The sequence below is a fragment of the Tiliqua scincoides genome, chromosome 8 (assembly GCF_035046505.1).
Source record: "Tiliqua scincoides isolate rTilSci1 chromosome 8, rTilSci1.hap2, whole genome shotgun sequence".
Taxonomy (NCBI): Eukaryota; Metazoa; Chordata; class Lepidosauria; order Squamata; family Scincidae; genus Tiliqua; species Tiliqua scincoides.
The window spans coordinates 48,708,558-48,725,629 of record NC_089828.1 but is presented as its reverse complement, the minus strand read 5'-3'; the positions used below and the strand labels follow the sequence as shown (position 1 = coordinate 48,725,629).

Below are 17,072 nucleotides of genomic sequence, written 5' to 3'. Positions count from 1 at the left end.
TGCAGAACAATCCAATTATCCCACCTACGCACTGTAAATAAACAGCAAAGCGGGTACCTTGGCCGAGGCCAAGGAAAAGGCAGCCGTTTCATATATGCAGAAGGAGAAAAGAAAGGAACACACTTCCGAATGGTTCAACGCACCCATTACTTTTATTTCAATTTTACTCGTTTTTTTTTAAAGGCTGCTGGATTTGCTGTGCTCACCATCAGCGCACACACAGGAGATAAAAGGCTTCAAATGGACCTGTAAGCTGAACCTATTGGGGGGGGGGGGATGACTTTGTACTGTAAAGCTCCATTGGAGGGGAGAAGCACAACCTCTCCAGTATCTTATGACTCAAATCCCTTTATTGGCATGGAGATGAGGCTGTAGCCATCTCCTGCTTTGAACACAGAAGGGCCCAGATTCTGGCAGAACCCTGGCAGAATTTCCAGGCAGAGCTGTGAAAGATCCCTCTGAAATCCTGGAGAGCATCTGCCTGTATATTTCATGTTTACATCAGGGAAGCTCTGCCTGGTCCGTCCTTCCCCCCCTTGCTTTACAGATGGATCTTCCCTCTATGCTCTGGTGCCTTCTCGCATTCAGGGATCTCCCAAGCCTCCTGAGCTAGTCACCTCCATTTCCAAGGGCCCAGTCCTCCTCTTGCCTTCTCTGGCGCTGGAAGCCCCAGAGCACCCATCTTGCCCTATCAGGTTCACTGCTGGCTGCTAGCAATGATGGAGAATGCAGCGGCAGAAAAGTCAGAAGCTGGGATTTATTACTCTGCACCAGTAACAATTTCTCTCAAACAGATAACAGAACACAGCATTCTTACATCGCTCCAGGTAGAAATGGCTTTTTTCTACCAGATGTTTCCCTTTCACAAGCAGGTTTCTATGGCTCACCTGCAGTTGGCCACAAGCAATTCCTTCTGCTAAGGCTGCTGCTGCTGCCTAATAATGCCAGTGTTGTTAAATGGCATCTCAAGCTCCTTTTTATAACATTCAGTGGGGAAAAAGTAGCTGATGTGATCCGTAGAGGGATGATTTCATCCCAGTACGTGATCCTGGTATACGGCCCAGAATGTCCCATGATAAGATTAACAGGTGTGTGAACTCCCAAAGATTAATCCAATAATGGAGTGGCAGACTGGCCATCCGAGAGAAACAGTGCAAGCCAGTATTTTCTTGACTTTAGATCTTCCACAATGCCAGTACAACTTCTGGGCAGGTAGTGATGTAGAGGGAGCTGGCATATATGCTCTTATATAAGAGAAGAGTCCACAAAGTTGTGTCTGAGAGGCCCCCCCCCCAAAAAAAAAAAAAAAAAAAATTTGGTCCAAACTATAGTCCATACAACATGTTACATCAGCATCATCAGAGCTGACACAGTTGGTTTTTTTTTCTAGATGGGAGTCATAGGGTGTCGTGGTTCTGAGCCAGACCAAGACTATGGCATGCGGGAGTGGGGAAGCTTTAACCCTTTGAATCCATCCTGGCCCCAATCTGGATTAGACTACCACACAATCATGGTAGGAAAGTTGTCATTAGCCCCAAGGGGAGCTTTCCTTCTGGGGTTGATCACAGCCATCTGGGGGCATGATTCAGATCAGAAAGGGTTTAAGCTTCCCTCCCTGGGTAAGACTCCCATTAAAGAAAAAACAGTCAGCTCCAGATGGAGGCACTGAACACAAGGTGGAATTTTGCCCTGAGGAGACCCAGGGCGGCTAACAACATATTAAAAAACAGATTTTAAAAACATTAATACAAGCAGATAAAAACATTTAAAAACACACTACAGAGGCCATAAAAACAGTAGTCAGATTAAAAGAGTAAAAGAGCAGATCACCGAGGAATCAAGCCTGTAAAACTAAAAGATGTATAAAAAAGTTAAGAAGGCCAGAAATCAGAAGGCTTGTTTAAACAACAGTGTTTTCAGGCCTCGCCGAAAACTCTCAAGAGAGGGAGCCATTCTCAAGTCAAGGGGAAGGGAGTTCCATAATGTTGGTGCCACTACCGAGAAGGCACTATTTCTTGCAGCCGCCCCCCGGACCTCCTTGGGTGGTGGCACTTGCAAAAAGGCCTTCTCTGATGACCTGAGAGGACGAGCCGGATTGTACGGGAGTAAGCGGTCTCTAAGATATCCTGGCCCAGAGTAGTATAGGGCTTTAAAGGTCAAAACCAGCACCTTGAATTGGGCCCGGAAACGAATGGGCAGCCAATGCAGCCCCCGGAGAAGCGGGCTGACAGAGTCAAACTGCCTGGCTCCGGTGACCACACGGGCCGCCGCATTCTGTACTAATTGTAGTTTCCGAACCGTCTTCAGGGGCAGCCCCACATAGAGCGCGTTACAGTAATCTAACCTCGATGTCACCGTGGCATGTCACCGTGGCATGGATCACCGTGGCCAGGTCTGCACGATTCAAGTACGGTCGCAGCTGGCGCACCAGCCGAAGCTGAGCAAAGCCGAGCTTTATGGCACTTTATTACTGCCGTAAAGTGAAATAGCTGCTCTGGTATATTTGGTCCATTTTTGGAAATAAAAAGCTTTTCTCAATACACAATGGAGATGCTATGAAGGCTTGTTTTGAGGCAGGCATTTCCCAGGCTTCACTGTTTTCTCTTCGGTTTAATCACTCTCTTGGGGAACAATATCAACCCACTATCTTTATGCAGCATGATTCCCCAAGATCCTGACTCCTGCCTTGCTATAAATGCTGACCGCACCATGGGACAGAGGGAAGCTCGAAGAACGGGAAAAGGCTTGTCTGGAAGAGGTTAGGAATGCCAAGAGAAACAGATGGAAACTTCCACTGGTCCAGAATGTGGTCATCGGGATTCTGTCTGGAGACAAGAGATGCAACTACCAACCTGGTTGTGCCCCGATAATTGGACTAAGAAACACTTCCTCTTCCATTCAATTCAGTAGGGGAGAGCAACTGTCTCGATTCACCCTAGCAGTGAGTCTTTTCCAGTGACTGTTTTCTGGTGTCTCTTAATATTTTTAGGCCCCAATTCTAACAAAATCCCCCCCCCCCAATAATGTACATGGACCAAGGAAGCACACCCTACATGTGTGTGACAGAAGTGCCTGGACTTGGGGTGTGTCACACAACACTGTCACACTTGCCAACATCACTGACAAGTGCAATGAAGCCACTAGTGCAATTGCCAGTGGTTATGCACGCAGGCTGGCATTGAGGCCACTTTCCACCAGCACCAGGTGAGCTAGCGGTGGGGCAGGCAGTGAGAAAGAGGGGGACAAACGGTGTTTCTGGGTAGGGAGGAGGTTTGGGAGTGAGGTGGAATGGGGGGAAGTTAGGGGATCTTTAATTTTTTTACCCTGGGGAAAGCTTCAGCTTTCTCTATGGGTCTCCTTGGTTCAGCATCAACTATTTTGGGAGAGGAAAGGGGGGCAGGATATGGCCATACGTCACTGCCACCAATTCCACCCCCTCCAGCCCCCATTCCGCCTTCCCTCCCCAAAACCCTCCCTGCTCAGAAACACCCTATTTGACTCCCTCTCTCACCCTGAAATTAATTCAACAAGTTTGATTTTTCTTCAGTGAACTGGAATGGAATCTAAACCTAAAATATTTTGGTTGCCTGGAGCCAATCCCTGGTTGCCTGGAGCCAGAACCAAACTCCTCAACGTGCAGAAGTTGGTAATAGGTTCATGATCAATGGTTCAGTAATCAGGCACTCAGCTTTCAGCTGTAGGGTTGCTTTATTTCCCTTTTTTAAAAAGGTACCTTGTTGTATTATCTTGTGTCTAAAAACCTTTTCAAAAAAATTTCAAAAACAAAATTTCACTCATTTATAGTTTGAGTACAATTATTTGTTTTTGAAATTTTTTAAAGTAATTTTTAAAAAAAATAATATCCGTTTGTTAGAATTACAGCTCTCTCTCATGAATATGGGGAGGTGGACTTCTCTTACCTGGTTCCATCCCTGCACACATGGGCAGAACACAGCGCAAGTGATGGAGGGAGACAGTGAGACCACAAGGAGACTTGCGACTTCTGAGCTTCACTTCAAAGTCAGGGGCCTGCATCTCAAATGCAGGACCCACTGCATTTACCAGTTGCTGTCAATCAATCAACACGGTCCTTGATTTCTGCCAAAACAGTTGTCAGGTGTGATGTGTGGCCACATGGCAAGCAAAAGAGCTTGACCCTATTCTACATTAAATGTCATTGAGGCTATTTGAGGGGTCTGATCTGGTTGTCAAATGACTTTTGAAATCCACACCTGAACCGCAATAGTTTTAAAAAATACTAATGGACCTGAACAGAAACTGAACACCAAGTTTTAATAGTTTGACTCTGCTCTGCCAACAAGTCATTTACTTAACTCAGATGAATATCCTCCAGTAACTAGAGCTGATAACTTCTGAGAAGGAAGGAGTCTTCCCTTGCTGACAAGTAGAATCCAACAGTGTAAAGGGAAATGGTCACTGACTTCCAGACAGGTTGAATTTTCTTTCTCTCCCTCAGCTCATCTGTCTCCTTCCCTCCTCGGGCCGTCAATCCTGACAGATCGAACTCAACAGAAATTTATTTAATTCTGATCCTTCCACTGCAAGGCATGATAGCGCCCATCAAGGGAGCAGAAAGATGCATCTTGTGGCCAGAGAAAAGACCCTGCTGGTTTCAAGTAGGGCTTTTCCATTAATTTGCCACATCGTGAGGACTGCCTGATGGAGTTCCAATGTTCACTGTAATTGGATGTAAAGCACAACAGTTCATTCTTCCTGTTCGGGCCACTTTTCAAGGTAACGAGCTCTGATAAAATCGATACATAAGAACTCGCCTGCCAAATGTTTTGGGCAGCTGGCTGCATTTATCATCTGTAGTTGGCAAGGACCACATTAGTGGTAAAACAGGAACACTTAGCATGTTAAGCTAATAAGAGCAGCAGTAAATACGCTATTCGTGTTAGGTGGATGGACTGATTCCTTTTCAAAGCAAAACCAAAAGCCATCGGCAACATTTTATTTAACGTTACTTTAGAACTTGCAGTTTTTTTCTTTTTCAAAACCTCTCTCTCTGTCTCTCTCTCTCACTCACACACACACCTCAATCCTCTAATGCATGCATGTATGTCTACATGAAGTAAGCCCCATTGAATTAAGCAGGACTTACTCTCAGGTGTGTCTAGGATTCCAGCCCAAAATCTACGAAGTATTCCCCCACATATCTTCCATTTGGAATGGAAGACCACCTGCTTCATACAGCAGGGACATTTTGGTGGGGTTTTTTGGGGTGTATGGGGGGGACGGGACAGTTTCCTTTAGGAAACTCAACAACCACTTCATTGTGTAAGTCCAGACTAGAATTGTTATTGAATTTTACTTATAGCAACATTTGAAGGTGAATTAGAAGTTCCCGATTAGGCAGCTATCAAAGTTTGGAGAAGGCTAGGATCATGTCTTGAGGTGGTGACACCCAAGTTGACACCAGGTTTTTTCCAAAAGCAAAATGTTCAGCTGGAATTGGATGTTGGCCAAAACATCTGTCCTATACACACCTGGGAGTATGTTCCATTGAAGTCCTTGAGACTTACTTCTGAGTTGACATGCCTAGGATTGCACTGTAATTATGTGCAGTTTTTTCTTTGTTTTTAACACCTTGTTTCTCTAGTGCATGCTTCTAAATCTCTCCTCAGCAGCTGCAGCTGCCTTGTGGAGAGTAAAACCAAAAGCTTTCAGATTAGTAAGATCTCTCAAGGAATCCATACCCCTCTACTTCTGGCTTCACATCACTTAAAAACAACAATAAGCGTGTTAAAAGGTTTTTTTTTAAAAAAAACTTTAGGTGTCTGATTTCACAGGCCTACAAAACTGAGGGTCAGAAAAGTTTTCCCCAAACTTTATGGTGGTTTGATATGAATTTGGGGTGCTGATTCCAAAAATGGCATCCATTTTGCTCTATCACATCTAGTTTTGGAGATATAGTATAGCTTCATGAGGAAGCTACTTGAACCATTCACTAAAGAGGCTATGCCGTGTCTCCAAAACTAGACGTGATAGGGCAGAACGGATGCCATTTTTGGAATTGGCACCCCAAATATACCCAGGAATTGGTGTAACATTTAAGGAAGCAAAATGTGTGTTGGCCTGTTCAGTCTCCTTTGTTTTATTTATAAGATCGTTTTGGTAAGGATGTTGGGCTTGAACCTGCATCCCAAGTGACTCTGGGCCAGTTCCTATCTCTTAGCCTACCTACCTCACAGGGTTGTTGTGAGGATAAAACTGGAAGAGGAGGACTGTGAATGTCTCCCTGAGCTCCTTGAAGGAAGACTGGGTTAAAAATGGAATAACATCTTTTTTAAAAAAATTCCTTTTTAGATACATTGTGATTTTTTTTTGTCGGTCCTGATTGCATCATTGATCTGCTTTAAAGTGTAGGCCTCCCAAAGGACTCCAGTAGAAAGCTGGTATTAAAAAAAAATGATAAACAAATGTGTATAGATTTTTTTGTGTGTGATTTCAAGAGAAATCCTTCAGCTTGATGCAATGACAACAGGCAGTGATTCAAGACTATTTTGCTTGTGCAGAGTCTCTGCAGCAAGGAATGAATGGATGAAGGTGCTTTGAAATGTCGTTCCATCTCTCTATTTCTTTCTCTCTGAACACTTATAACAGGCACTCAACCACCTCAGTTCACTATCAGACTGGAAGCAAAACAGGGCCACACAGAACCAGGGATGAATCTGGTGTTTGTGTTTGCAGGGAGGACATGAGCACTATTTTAACTCTAGAGCACAGGTCAACCAGGCAGGTAGATCTTTTCTCCCGGTTGGATTGGCCTCCATGGTTAAGGTTTGCTGGGCAGGTAGACCTGGGCTTCTGCCCAGACTTGGAGCCCAGATCTTCCAGCCTCCATGGCCAAGGTTTGTTGGGTAGGTAGACCTGGGCTCCCAACTGGAGTCCAGATCTACCTGCCCAGTAGACCTGGGCTCCTGGTCGTGCTTGGGCTGCTCCCCATCCCAGCGGGTGCCCTTCCCTTTGGCGTGACAATTTGGGGGGGGCCCTTACATCTATGGCCCCACCTTGGATCCACCCCTACCCAGCACACTGCAGTGGTTTCTACATAACTGGGACCTAGTATGCAAAAGTATCTAAATTTTAAATTCAAAGGAAAAGTAAACCCCCTGCCCCCCCCCCAAAAAAAAACCCTTGACCAAAGTTGAGCAGGAAGCTGGGTAACAGGAAGTACAGACCACAGCCTCAGACAAGAAGTGGAGTGGATAGGTTTGTATAGGAGCAGGCAATCCTTACAGTAGTGAAATGCTGCCATTAACCCTCATAGGGAAAAAGGGAAAGATTGTACTAACTTACTCAGAACCCCTAATGGTAGGTGGTTCGGCCTTCATTGACAGGGACCTCAAGGGGATGTATATCGTGCAATTTGTGAACCCTCATCCATCCACCCACACACCCACCTGTCAAAACAATTTTTATATAGTGAAGTGTTTTCTATTCCTTGCTTCTTTAAGACATACTCCACAGTGTTCCTTGGGACTGGATTTAAGTTCCCTGTGCCTCTAGTTGCTGATCTCTACTTGATACCCCAAATCCCAATGGCTCTCAGACTTGTCTGGCATCAGAAATGGAGGAAATTCTACTGTCAGGTCTTCAGACTTTGTTCTGCTGCTCAAAAACCAGGTTTCAAATCTCCCTCTGAGACATCTTGGATTTAGACAATGATACTGGATTTATTCCACTGCCGAGAAGCAGAGGGAACAGCACAAGAGATCCCTTGTCAGGTGAATGAAAGAGTTTTTATTTACAAAAAGAGACTCAGTTTCAAAACACAGACCACAAAATGGACAGGCCAGGGCTGGAAAAGGAAGAGGGTGATGGAAGAGGAAGTGTGGAGGTGAAGAGAATAGTGAGCCAGGATGTCTTCACATTTCTTCCACTCCTTCCTGCTCTTCCTTTTTCCAGTCAGATTGGGAGGGATTGAGAGAAGGAGCAGTAGCAGAAGCAATTGGGCATCCTCTGTTGCCTGAGGCAACTGCCTCAGTTGGCCTCATGGAGGGGCCAACCCTGAGGTCTAGAAGACTGAAATGATGGTGGAACCCAATCAAACTTCTTTCGGAACACAGGAAACCGTCTTCTACTGAGTCAGTAGAGTCAATCATGCAGAATGCAATGAAACAAACCACATTGAAATATCTCTATTCTATCAAATGTTATAGCCAAAAAACCAGTGGGGGAATGGAGATGGTACATTATCTTGCCCACTGCCCAGGGTGTTGCCCCACCCACTGCATGGGAGGATGTCCATCATGGGGGTGATGCACTGGCCTCTTACACCGGGTGATGCAAACCCTAGTAATGGCACTCGTTATAGGAGAAGGAGGAAGGAGGTGTGTGTGTATGGAGGGGGAATTTGCACAGTGGCTTTGCACATCATGGGTTGGGGAGACACAGGCTCAGTCCCAGATGCCAGGGCGTCTTTGTCCAGGTCTAACCACCACATGGCGATCACCTCAATCCTTTGGTACTATTTTGTCCCCAGAAACTGGCTTCTGATTTATCTCTGTGCTTTGCTTAAACAAAAAATTATCATTGCAAAGTACTAACTAGATCTGGGTGTTCATTTTCATAAAATCAATTCCACTAAAAGCTGAGGACGCTATTTCTCAAAGAAAAAAGAATGACCAATTTGTCCTTGTCTCGGTCTTACTGTTTTACTTCATTTAGATCCTGCCTCTCAGACACAGAGATATATCACAGTGGCTTACAAACTCACAAAAGAACAATAAAATAAAATAAAACTGACAAGTACAAAAAATGAAACAGCAGTGAGAGCAACAAACAGGTTTTTCAGGATTGTTTATACCACAAAATCAAAAACCCTATGGAATAAAATAGTCTTGAGGTAGGGTTGCCAACCCATCCAAGATTGTTTCTGAGTCTCTAGAAGTCTGTGTCTGTCTCCAGGAGACTACTGAAAGCAATCCTTAAAATATCCTGGATATTTTAACGGGTGCTCCAGAATTTCCAACATTACATAGGGTTGAAAATTTTTTCCCCCCAGAAATAGCTTCAATCAGAGTTAACGTCCCTTTCGTCAAAAATTGCTTTAAAAAAGGAAAAGGGGATCACCTATCCTCTTTAGGCAAAAGTGTTCCAAAGGCACAGATCTGCCTTCTAAAAATGGTCCCAGTTCACCAATCTGCATGTATGTGCCTCAAGGAAAGGAGATTTCCACATGTGAAAACCCAGCAGGCTAAGGTATGGGATGTGATTATGCAAATCTGTCCTCTGTCATGGGCGTACAGAACCTTCTTTCAGCTTCTCCCCTCCCTTCCTGGAGGACTATTTATAGTTTTCATTTCTATCAATGCCTCCCTCTCGACCTTGAAGGTGCACTTCTGAAAAAGTAATTCCACAATCATTTATCAATTAGCTGGCAAGGCGAGGGGCAACGCAGCTTTGCAATGTGACCTGAAAGTCCACAATGGTTGTAAAAAATCAGGTGAACCAAGATTAGCATCTTCCACACCTCTCTGCCAGCTTGGAAGTTCCTACTTAAATCAATAAGGTTGCATTGAAAGGAACAAAAATACAAATCGCTTTTACCATTGTGTCAAGGATGGCATAAAGGTGCGGGGTGCCTTTGCTCAGCTTCGGCTGGTGCGCCAGCTGCGTCCGTACTTGGATCGAGCAGACCTGGCCACGGTGATCCATGCTATGGTGACATCGAGGTTAGATTATTGTAACGTGCTTTATGTGGGGCTGCCCCTGAAGACGGTTCGGAAACTGCAATTAGTGCAGAATGCGGCGGCCCGTGTGGTCACTGGAGCTAGGCGGTTTGACTCTGTCAGCCCGCTTCTCCGGGGGCTACATTGGCTGCCCATTCGTTTCCGGGCCCAATTCAAGGTGCTGGTTTTGACCTTTAAAGCCCTATACTGCTCTGGGCCAGGTTATCTTAGAGATCGCCTACTCCCGTACAATCCGGCTCGTCCTCTCAGGTCATCAGAGAAGGCCTTTTTACAAGTGCCGCCGCCTAAGGAGGTACGTGGGGCGGCGGCAAGAAATAGGGCCTTCTCAGTAGTGCCGCCGCCTAAGGAGGTACGTGGGGCGGCGGCAAGAAATAGGGCCTTCTCAGTAGTGGCACCAATGTTGTGGAACCCCCTTCCCCTTGACTTGAGAATGGCTCCCTCTCTTGAGTCCTTTCGGCGAGGCCTGAAGACCTTGTTGTTTAACCAAGCCTTCTGACATTATGGCCTTTTTAACATCTTTTATATATCTTTTAGTTGCTTTTTTACAGGCCCGATTCCTCTAAGAACTGCTGTTTTATGCTCTTTTATTCTGACTCTTCTGACTACTGTTTTTATGGGTTCTGCTAATGTGTTTTTTAATATGTTTTTATCTGTGAAATTATGTTTTAATTTGTTTTATATGTTGTTAGCCGCCCTGGGTCCCTTTTTGGGAGAAGGGCGGGATAAAAATAAAGTTTTATTATTATTATTATTATTATAAAGAGATAGTAGTTAGCATTTCTGGAGAACTTTCTGGGTGTATAAAGTGCTTCAAATGTATTATCTTGATATAGTCCATACAATAACCTTGTGAGATATGCAAGTACAATTGTCCCCATACTACATCTGGAGAAAGGAAGCTGAAGTTGAGGTTCTTGCCTAAGGTGACCTGGTGAGATCATGGCAGAGGTGCTATTTAAACTGGGGAAGTCCCGATTCTCAACTCTTAAGGGTCCAATCTTGTTTCTAGAAAGTCCATAGAATGCAGCAGGGCCGACAGAGCTAGTGCTGCATGCTGTGGGCTGGGGGAGGGGACCAGACAGCCCAGGAGAGATAAGTAAAGAAGTTCTTTACTTACCTCTCCATAGGTCTCCAGTGGGTCTCCTTGGACTTACTCCATCTCTTCAGTTGGCTTAAGTCCAAGGAGAGACATGAGGTGGGTCTGGGCTGGGAAAGGGGGATAGGATCCTGCATGCATTAGTGCCCCCAAGTTCCAACCCCTCCCACCCCAAGTCCAGCCTGCTCCCCACCCCAATCCGCCCACGATCCTCCCCTCGAACCACCCTGCCACCAATTTAATGGAGACAATGGGGGACGGCTGAGGTTCTGCAAGCTGTGGCACCTGCATGTAGCCTCTTCCTGTTTGTGCTGATGTGCCCAGCCCACACAATGGCAGAGCAGTTTTCATGCTGAGACTTATAGTGGCAGATTGTGAGATCCACCTCTGTAATCCCAACATAGGATTGGGTCATGTGTTATTGCACCACACCTGCTGCTCTGTCCTCACTCTCTTCACCACACACTAGGGTCTGAGCTTGTTTAATAATTTATCATGCATAATACAGGTTGTTGCAAAAAAAAAAAAAAAATACACAATAAGAGTGTATGTGAAGCACTTTGGACAACCTAAATTGCTATGTTGTTTTTATTATTATTATTTGAATAATATGGACAGCTCGCCAGATGTTGACCCATTGAATCTGGGGTCCTTCTGAGGACAAATGATATTTACAGATATTTTTGCAGTATGTGTGGGGTTCCAAGCAAGCCTTTCTGTGGTTGGTGTGTAGTGATTTCATTTACAACTAGGTTCTGGTTGAAAAACCTGAACCTTTTAATAATAATAATAATAATAATAATAATAATAATAATAATAATAATAATAATAATAATAATAATGCTATTTGCTTCTTGTGCTGCTCACAGCCTGTTTTCACTGCATCAGCGTTAGCATTAGCAGGATCTAGGTTTGACAACAGCCAGATGCAGCTGTGATAGAAAAATTAGTTTTAATCTAGTAGAGAAAAAAAAAAGAAACACACCTTTGGTTGGGCTGTAAAATTATAGATAAAAGAGAAAGAAGAACTCACCTTACTGGCACCAGGGAGTAAGTGCAGTTTCACATAGGGGTCAGCCAGCCCGTTATGGTCCATTGGCTTCAAGCCCTTGAGAGAAAGAGAAGGACAAAGAGAGGAATTTTATATAAAGGGGAATTCCAGCAATTATCAGGCAAGAAAGTCTTCTCACTACTCAGTGGCATCTCTGCCTGATTTACTCCAGGCGAAACCAATTTATCCATTTCTGTTTACACAGAGTTCCTGTATCTGTCGAATGATTACATAGCTTTCCCTGAGAACTGGCTGTTATGGGCATCAAGGGGAACAAAGGAAATGTATAAATATCCTGGGGTGTACCTAGGAACAGGGGAGGGGAATGAAAGAGAGACACACACCTAATTATGTGCTAAAATGTGCTTCCTGATTTGTACTTGGTGACAGAATTCAGAAGAAGGACGTTGATTCTAACTTTTGACCTGCCCTGCTCTTGCATGTGGGTCAGGACTTGGCAGGGTGGTCTCAAGGGAAACAAGGATCAAGCCAACACGGCAGGGATGGGCAGGCCGAGCTGATCCAAGATGCCTTTCCATTTTCTCCACCATATTCTTTCATACCCTAAACGCTGTTCCTATTTTCTCACCGTATGGCAAACGGGTGGGGGGGGGGAGGCAATTTTGGTAACTTTTCAGCCTATTGGCAACAGCAACCCTTGTTCTGCCTCAGAATTCCCCTTAATGACACACATCATAACAACTCTTGCCAACAGTGGCATAGCTAGAAGGGGTGCAAAGCACTAAGTTCTGCAGGGAGCCTCACCACAGCGTGAAAGCGCCCCCCCCTTCCAAGCCATTCTGGGTCAGGGGACTAAAACGGAGGCGAATACATCTGCCCCAAGAAGGTTACCACATAAAATCTGGGAAGATAACAGAGGGAGGAGGGCGTAAACAATTGATATGGGGTAGCAAGGTAGAAGGGGGGTGGAATCAGTTAAGGGATGGCCAAAGGTGGTAGAAATGGGTGAGAACATGACACTGGCAGAGACATGGTAGAAAATAAAGGCAGAAAGACAGGGAGAGGCAGAGCATTAGAGAACTTTACAATCAGAACAAGGGATAATGTGTTGGATGTAGGATGAGGATTAGCTGAGAGCACGAGCAGCATTTCAAACAAGCCAGGTAACCCACCTCACAGCTATGGGCAGCCAAGATTAATCAATGCTCTCTTAATGCTGTGATCCTGGATAGACTCCAATAACTACCTAGATAATTAATTACACCCTTGCTGTTGTTCTGGCAGCTAATTCTAGGTTTGTTCCAATTCACAATTAATTCCAGGCTTAAATAACTGAGTGATTTCTGGAGGTACCAAATTACAGGGCTCCGGCATTTTTTTGATAATTGCTTATGTACAAACATACTCCTATTGTTGCGGCATTATTGCTGAATGCCCACAGAGGAGCCATACCTGATTAGGCAGCAGCAGAATAATAAAGGCCAGAGTGTTTGTGCTGAATTCTGGGGGAAAAAATCCCACACTGCTAATGATTATTTTTTTTAAAAAAGACCAATTGGCAGCCTAAATGGCAGAGGGTAGAGAGCTAAAAACTTGACGGTTGGTTTGTCAAGACTAATGTGATTCCAAGTTGGTTCATTAATCATTTTTTTTAACAACAGTATTATCTGAAATATGTGGCTGTCTCCAAAAGGAACAATCTCTTTATATTGGGGCAGGGCTATGACAGAATCAACATTTCGTTTAGTGTCAATGTGTGCATGTACAAAAAAAACAAACTCTGTTTTCGGAGCTTCAATTGCCATTAATTTTGGGTCCCCGAACAAACAGCCCATCCAGAGGGTTACAATTCATTTCTGGGGTTAAGTAAAAAAGAAGACCTTGAGTATTTTGCTGTTGCTCCAATGTGCAGTCTTGACGGGGCAGGCAGCCATGTGGGTGCAGGCATAGCCTATCCCTGGACCAGGGACGTGTTATCAGGGGAGGTGGAGAGGCAGAGCCTCCCCTGTACTGTCAACTCACTGTCTACTCAACCGTCAACTCACTCTCAACATGTGATTGCACATGTACTCCACCCAGTTTCTGAGTGGTTGCATTGGTCAGCAGGGAGGTTGAGCTGCCGCTAGCTCAAGTCTCTCCAAGAGACTCTCTGACACTGCCCGAGTCTCTCGGAGAGACTAGAACTTACAGCAGCAACAGCGCAGCCTCCACTGTGATTGGGCAGGCGCCCAATCGTCTAGATAGCCCCCATAATGCCTTGTGGTGTGGCATTACCCGAGAGCGCCACATGCTATGCCGCCCTAGAGTTGGACCTCACTGCATGTCACTGCCCTGAACCCTCAGAAGGGATGGCAATAGTGGCACCCAGTGTGCCAGCACAGAGTAGCTGGGAGGCACCACGTTGGGCCCAGGCAGTGCAGGGCTTTGCCCTGGGGTCTCGGGACATCTGGCACTGGCAACGAGTATGGAATTTTAAAAATGGCCATCCCTAAAAAAAAAAAGGGTAGCTATTACAATGAAACTTAACATGTTTTACCCACATGGCCCTGGGACAAAGCTGCATCCCAAGGCAGTTATGGGCATTCACTCTTGCACCCACCAGGAGGCTCCTGAATGCAGCCCCTGCTGCTGTGGCAGCAGTAAAAATCAAGTTCTAGTAAAATTTTATTTTACTTTTTTTCAAATAAAGAAAACAAATGGGTAGCAAACGGAGTGCCCATAATGAACCCGACTTGTGCCCACTGGTAGACTGGATTCAGGTCAGAATGAATGAAATGGACACTGTTCAGTTTGGTTTCCATTCATTCTGAAAGCAAATCTACAGCCCTAATTTAGACATAGATGAGGATGGACATCAGCAGGGATAGGTGGAACCACAGGGCCAATGAAAAGGTGCAGTGGAGTCACTCTATTTGACCTGCTGCCCTCATTAAGCCTCAGTATTTAGGAGAGGCAGCTTAGTAGCAGAACACCAATTTTTCATGTAGAAAGTCCCACATGTCCGATCTCTGACATTTTCAGTTAAAAGAATCACAGGTAGCAGATAAGGGGAAAGATCCCTCCCTAAGACCTTGGAAAACTCCTCTCAGAGTAGACAATCCAGGCTAGATGATCCAACTCGGTATATCAGGCTGGTGAGAGTAAGCAGGGACCTGGTTTTTTATAATCTGGAAAACTGGCTTGTTTTTCATTATAGAAATTTCACACCACTAAGCAACTCAATATTGTTCCTCAATGCCCTTACTGGGCTCCTATCCAAATTGTTTCCACTACCCAACTTGGCCCAATCTACTTACAGCACAGAAAGTTACTTCTTGGCAATCCCCTCCCCTAAATCTAGAACCACACACCCTTTTCCAAACAGGAAATGGCAACCTATTGGTAGAGGTGTTTTTCCCCCCCTGTATACCATAGAATACCATTCCCTTGGGCTGGAATCAAGAGCCTCTGTGTCAGGCTATGCAGCCCAACATGGAGTTCAGGATCTGGTGGATCCCACCTCCCTCCTGCCCCACTTCCTCCCCTGGCACGCCTCCCCCCGCCCTCCCTTTGCTCCTGAACACCTCCTCCCTTCTTCCCCCCACCTCCCCACCTGCCTCTCTGTCGCCCAGCGGTTCGGTTGACCATGGAGTACCAGTGTTCCACCAGCGCTAAGGGCTTGCAAACGTGCTTTACAGCGTATCTGTGACAGTGTGCGCTGGTGGTAAGCCGGCACGCACTGTTTAGGATTGGGCCCTAAATCTTACTGAACACAGTGGGCTTTCTTCTGTGTAAAATAAATAACACAATTTTCAAACACCTCTACCTACTGATTTTTTCCTCTCCCCCATTACATCCAAACCATTTCCTTCTATAATTAAGCAGGTGCCTCTTAGCTGGTGCCTCTTAGCCCATCAGCTGGTCAGAAATGACATCAAGGAACTCTGTCCATTTCCCAGACTCCTTTTGTTCCATTTTCTTTTTTCTTCTCTAAGTCTGTTTAAAAAGGCTCTTAATGGCTTCCTCAGAAGGTAATTCAATTGGCAAATTGCAACGCAGTCTCTATTTCATGGTTGTTTTCTGGGTGAGGAATGGCTTTTATTTCCCCCTCTATGTCGCAAAGTACAGCACTGCAGCATCAGCAAATGGTTCTTGTTGCAACAGCATCTGAGCCCCCAGTGAAGCCCCCTGCCCCACCACTGGTTTTGCAACACGCCCCCTCCCTTTTGGAAGAATCAAGGGTCAAGCTAGAATCCTTTCCCTGTATGTGCTGGTTTTCCATGTGAAGTGATTTATTTTTGATCATGGATCAATCCAACATGCAATTCTCCCAGTTGCACTCTGAAATGGGACAATCTCAGCAAAGTGGTACCATGTGATCATTCAGAAGTTGTAGAGTGGCTCTTGGGTTAGTGCTAGGGTGGCAGGGGGGGAATATGAACAAAATGAAATTGCACATACTTAAGATTTAATTGAAACTGAGAAGAGACTTATCCCACGAATCAGCAAAGGATAAAGTGGGAGGTCTATGCCATTTTCTCACACAGGAGGATCAAGCAGCTCCACGAATGAAAACCATCTGTCTCAGCCCCATTCCAGGTGGAAGAAGGCCTTCCAGAAACAGGTCATTCTGCCTGGAGCTCCTATTTAACAATCTACCAGCCACCCAACACCAGGAGTGTCCATCCCTGTTGTCAAGTTCAATTCATTTGCTTGCTCCTGATTCACCCCACTCCTGATTCACCCCAATTAGTTGTCTGAGCACAGCTGGTTGAAAGAAGCTCCCCTTTTTTTTCCCCTGAAAAAGTAAAAAGACAGCCCGCAGGTGTCGTCATTAAAATTCAGCCACGTGAAAGGGTGATGGTGGTGGATGGACCTACAACAACTGTTCACCTTGCAGAGTTCCAGAGGTGCAGAGTTTGTCCAGGTATGCTTGCAAACACAAATACTAAAATGGGGAGACCTTAACCTGCTAATGCTTTGCCTATTGAAAGGGCCTTACCAGAGAAAACCAATGGAAATCCTAATCCTTCCACGTACCTACCTATATACACACCCACCCCTTTCCCCTGCAGGCCTACCCACACCTACTTGTGAGAATTCCATGTAGCAGAGTTACACTACACCATGGGAGCCCAAAGTTTTTGGCAGGAGGGCCACATCATCTCTCTGATACTGTGTCGGGGGGCCAGGGAAAAAAGAATTAATTTACATTTAAAATTTGAATAAATTTACATAAGTTTACATAAATGAATATATGAAAGGT

At 45.2% G+C, this 17,072-nt stretch overlaps 1 protein-coding gene across 1 annotated transcript in view; it reads right to left on the bottom strand.

The window, feature by feature from the left end:
- Positions 1-17,072, bottom strand: part of DOC2B (double C2 domain beta) — a 129,727-nt gene that overhangs the window by 63,612 nt on the left and 49,043 nt on the right. The window contains exon 3 of the mRNA XM_066635635.1: positions 11,849-11,923. Coding sequence (XP_066491732.1) covers positions 11,849-11,923 — 75 coding nt within the window. The remainder of the gene's footprint in view (positions 1-11,848; positions 11,924-17,072) is intronic.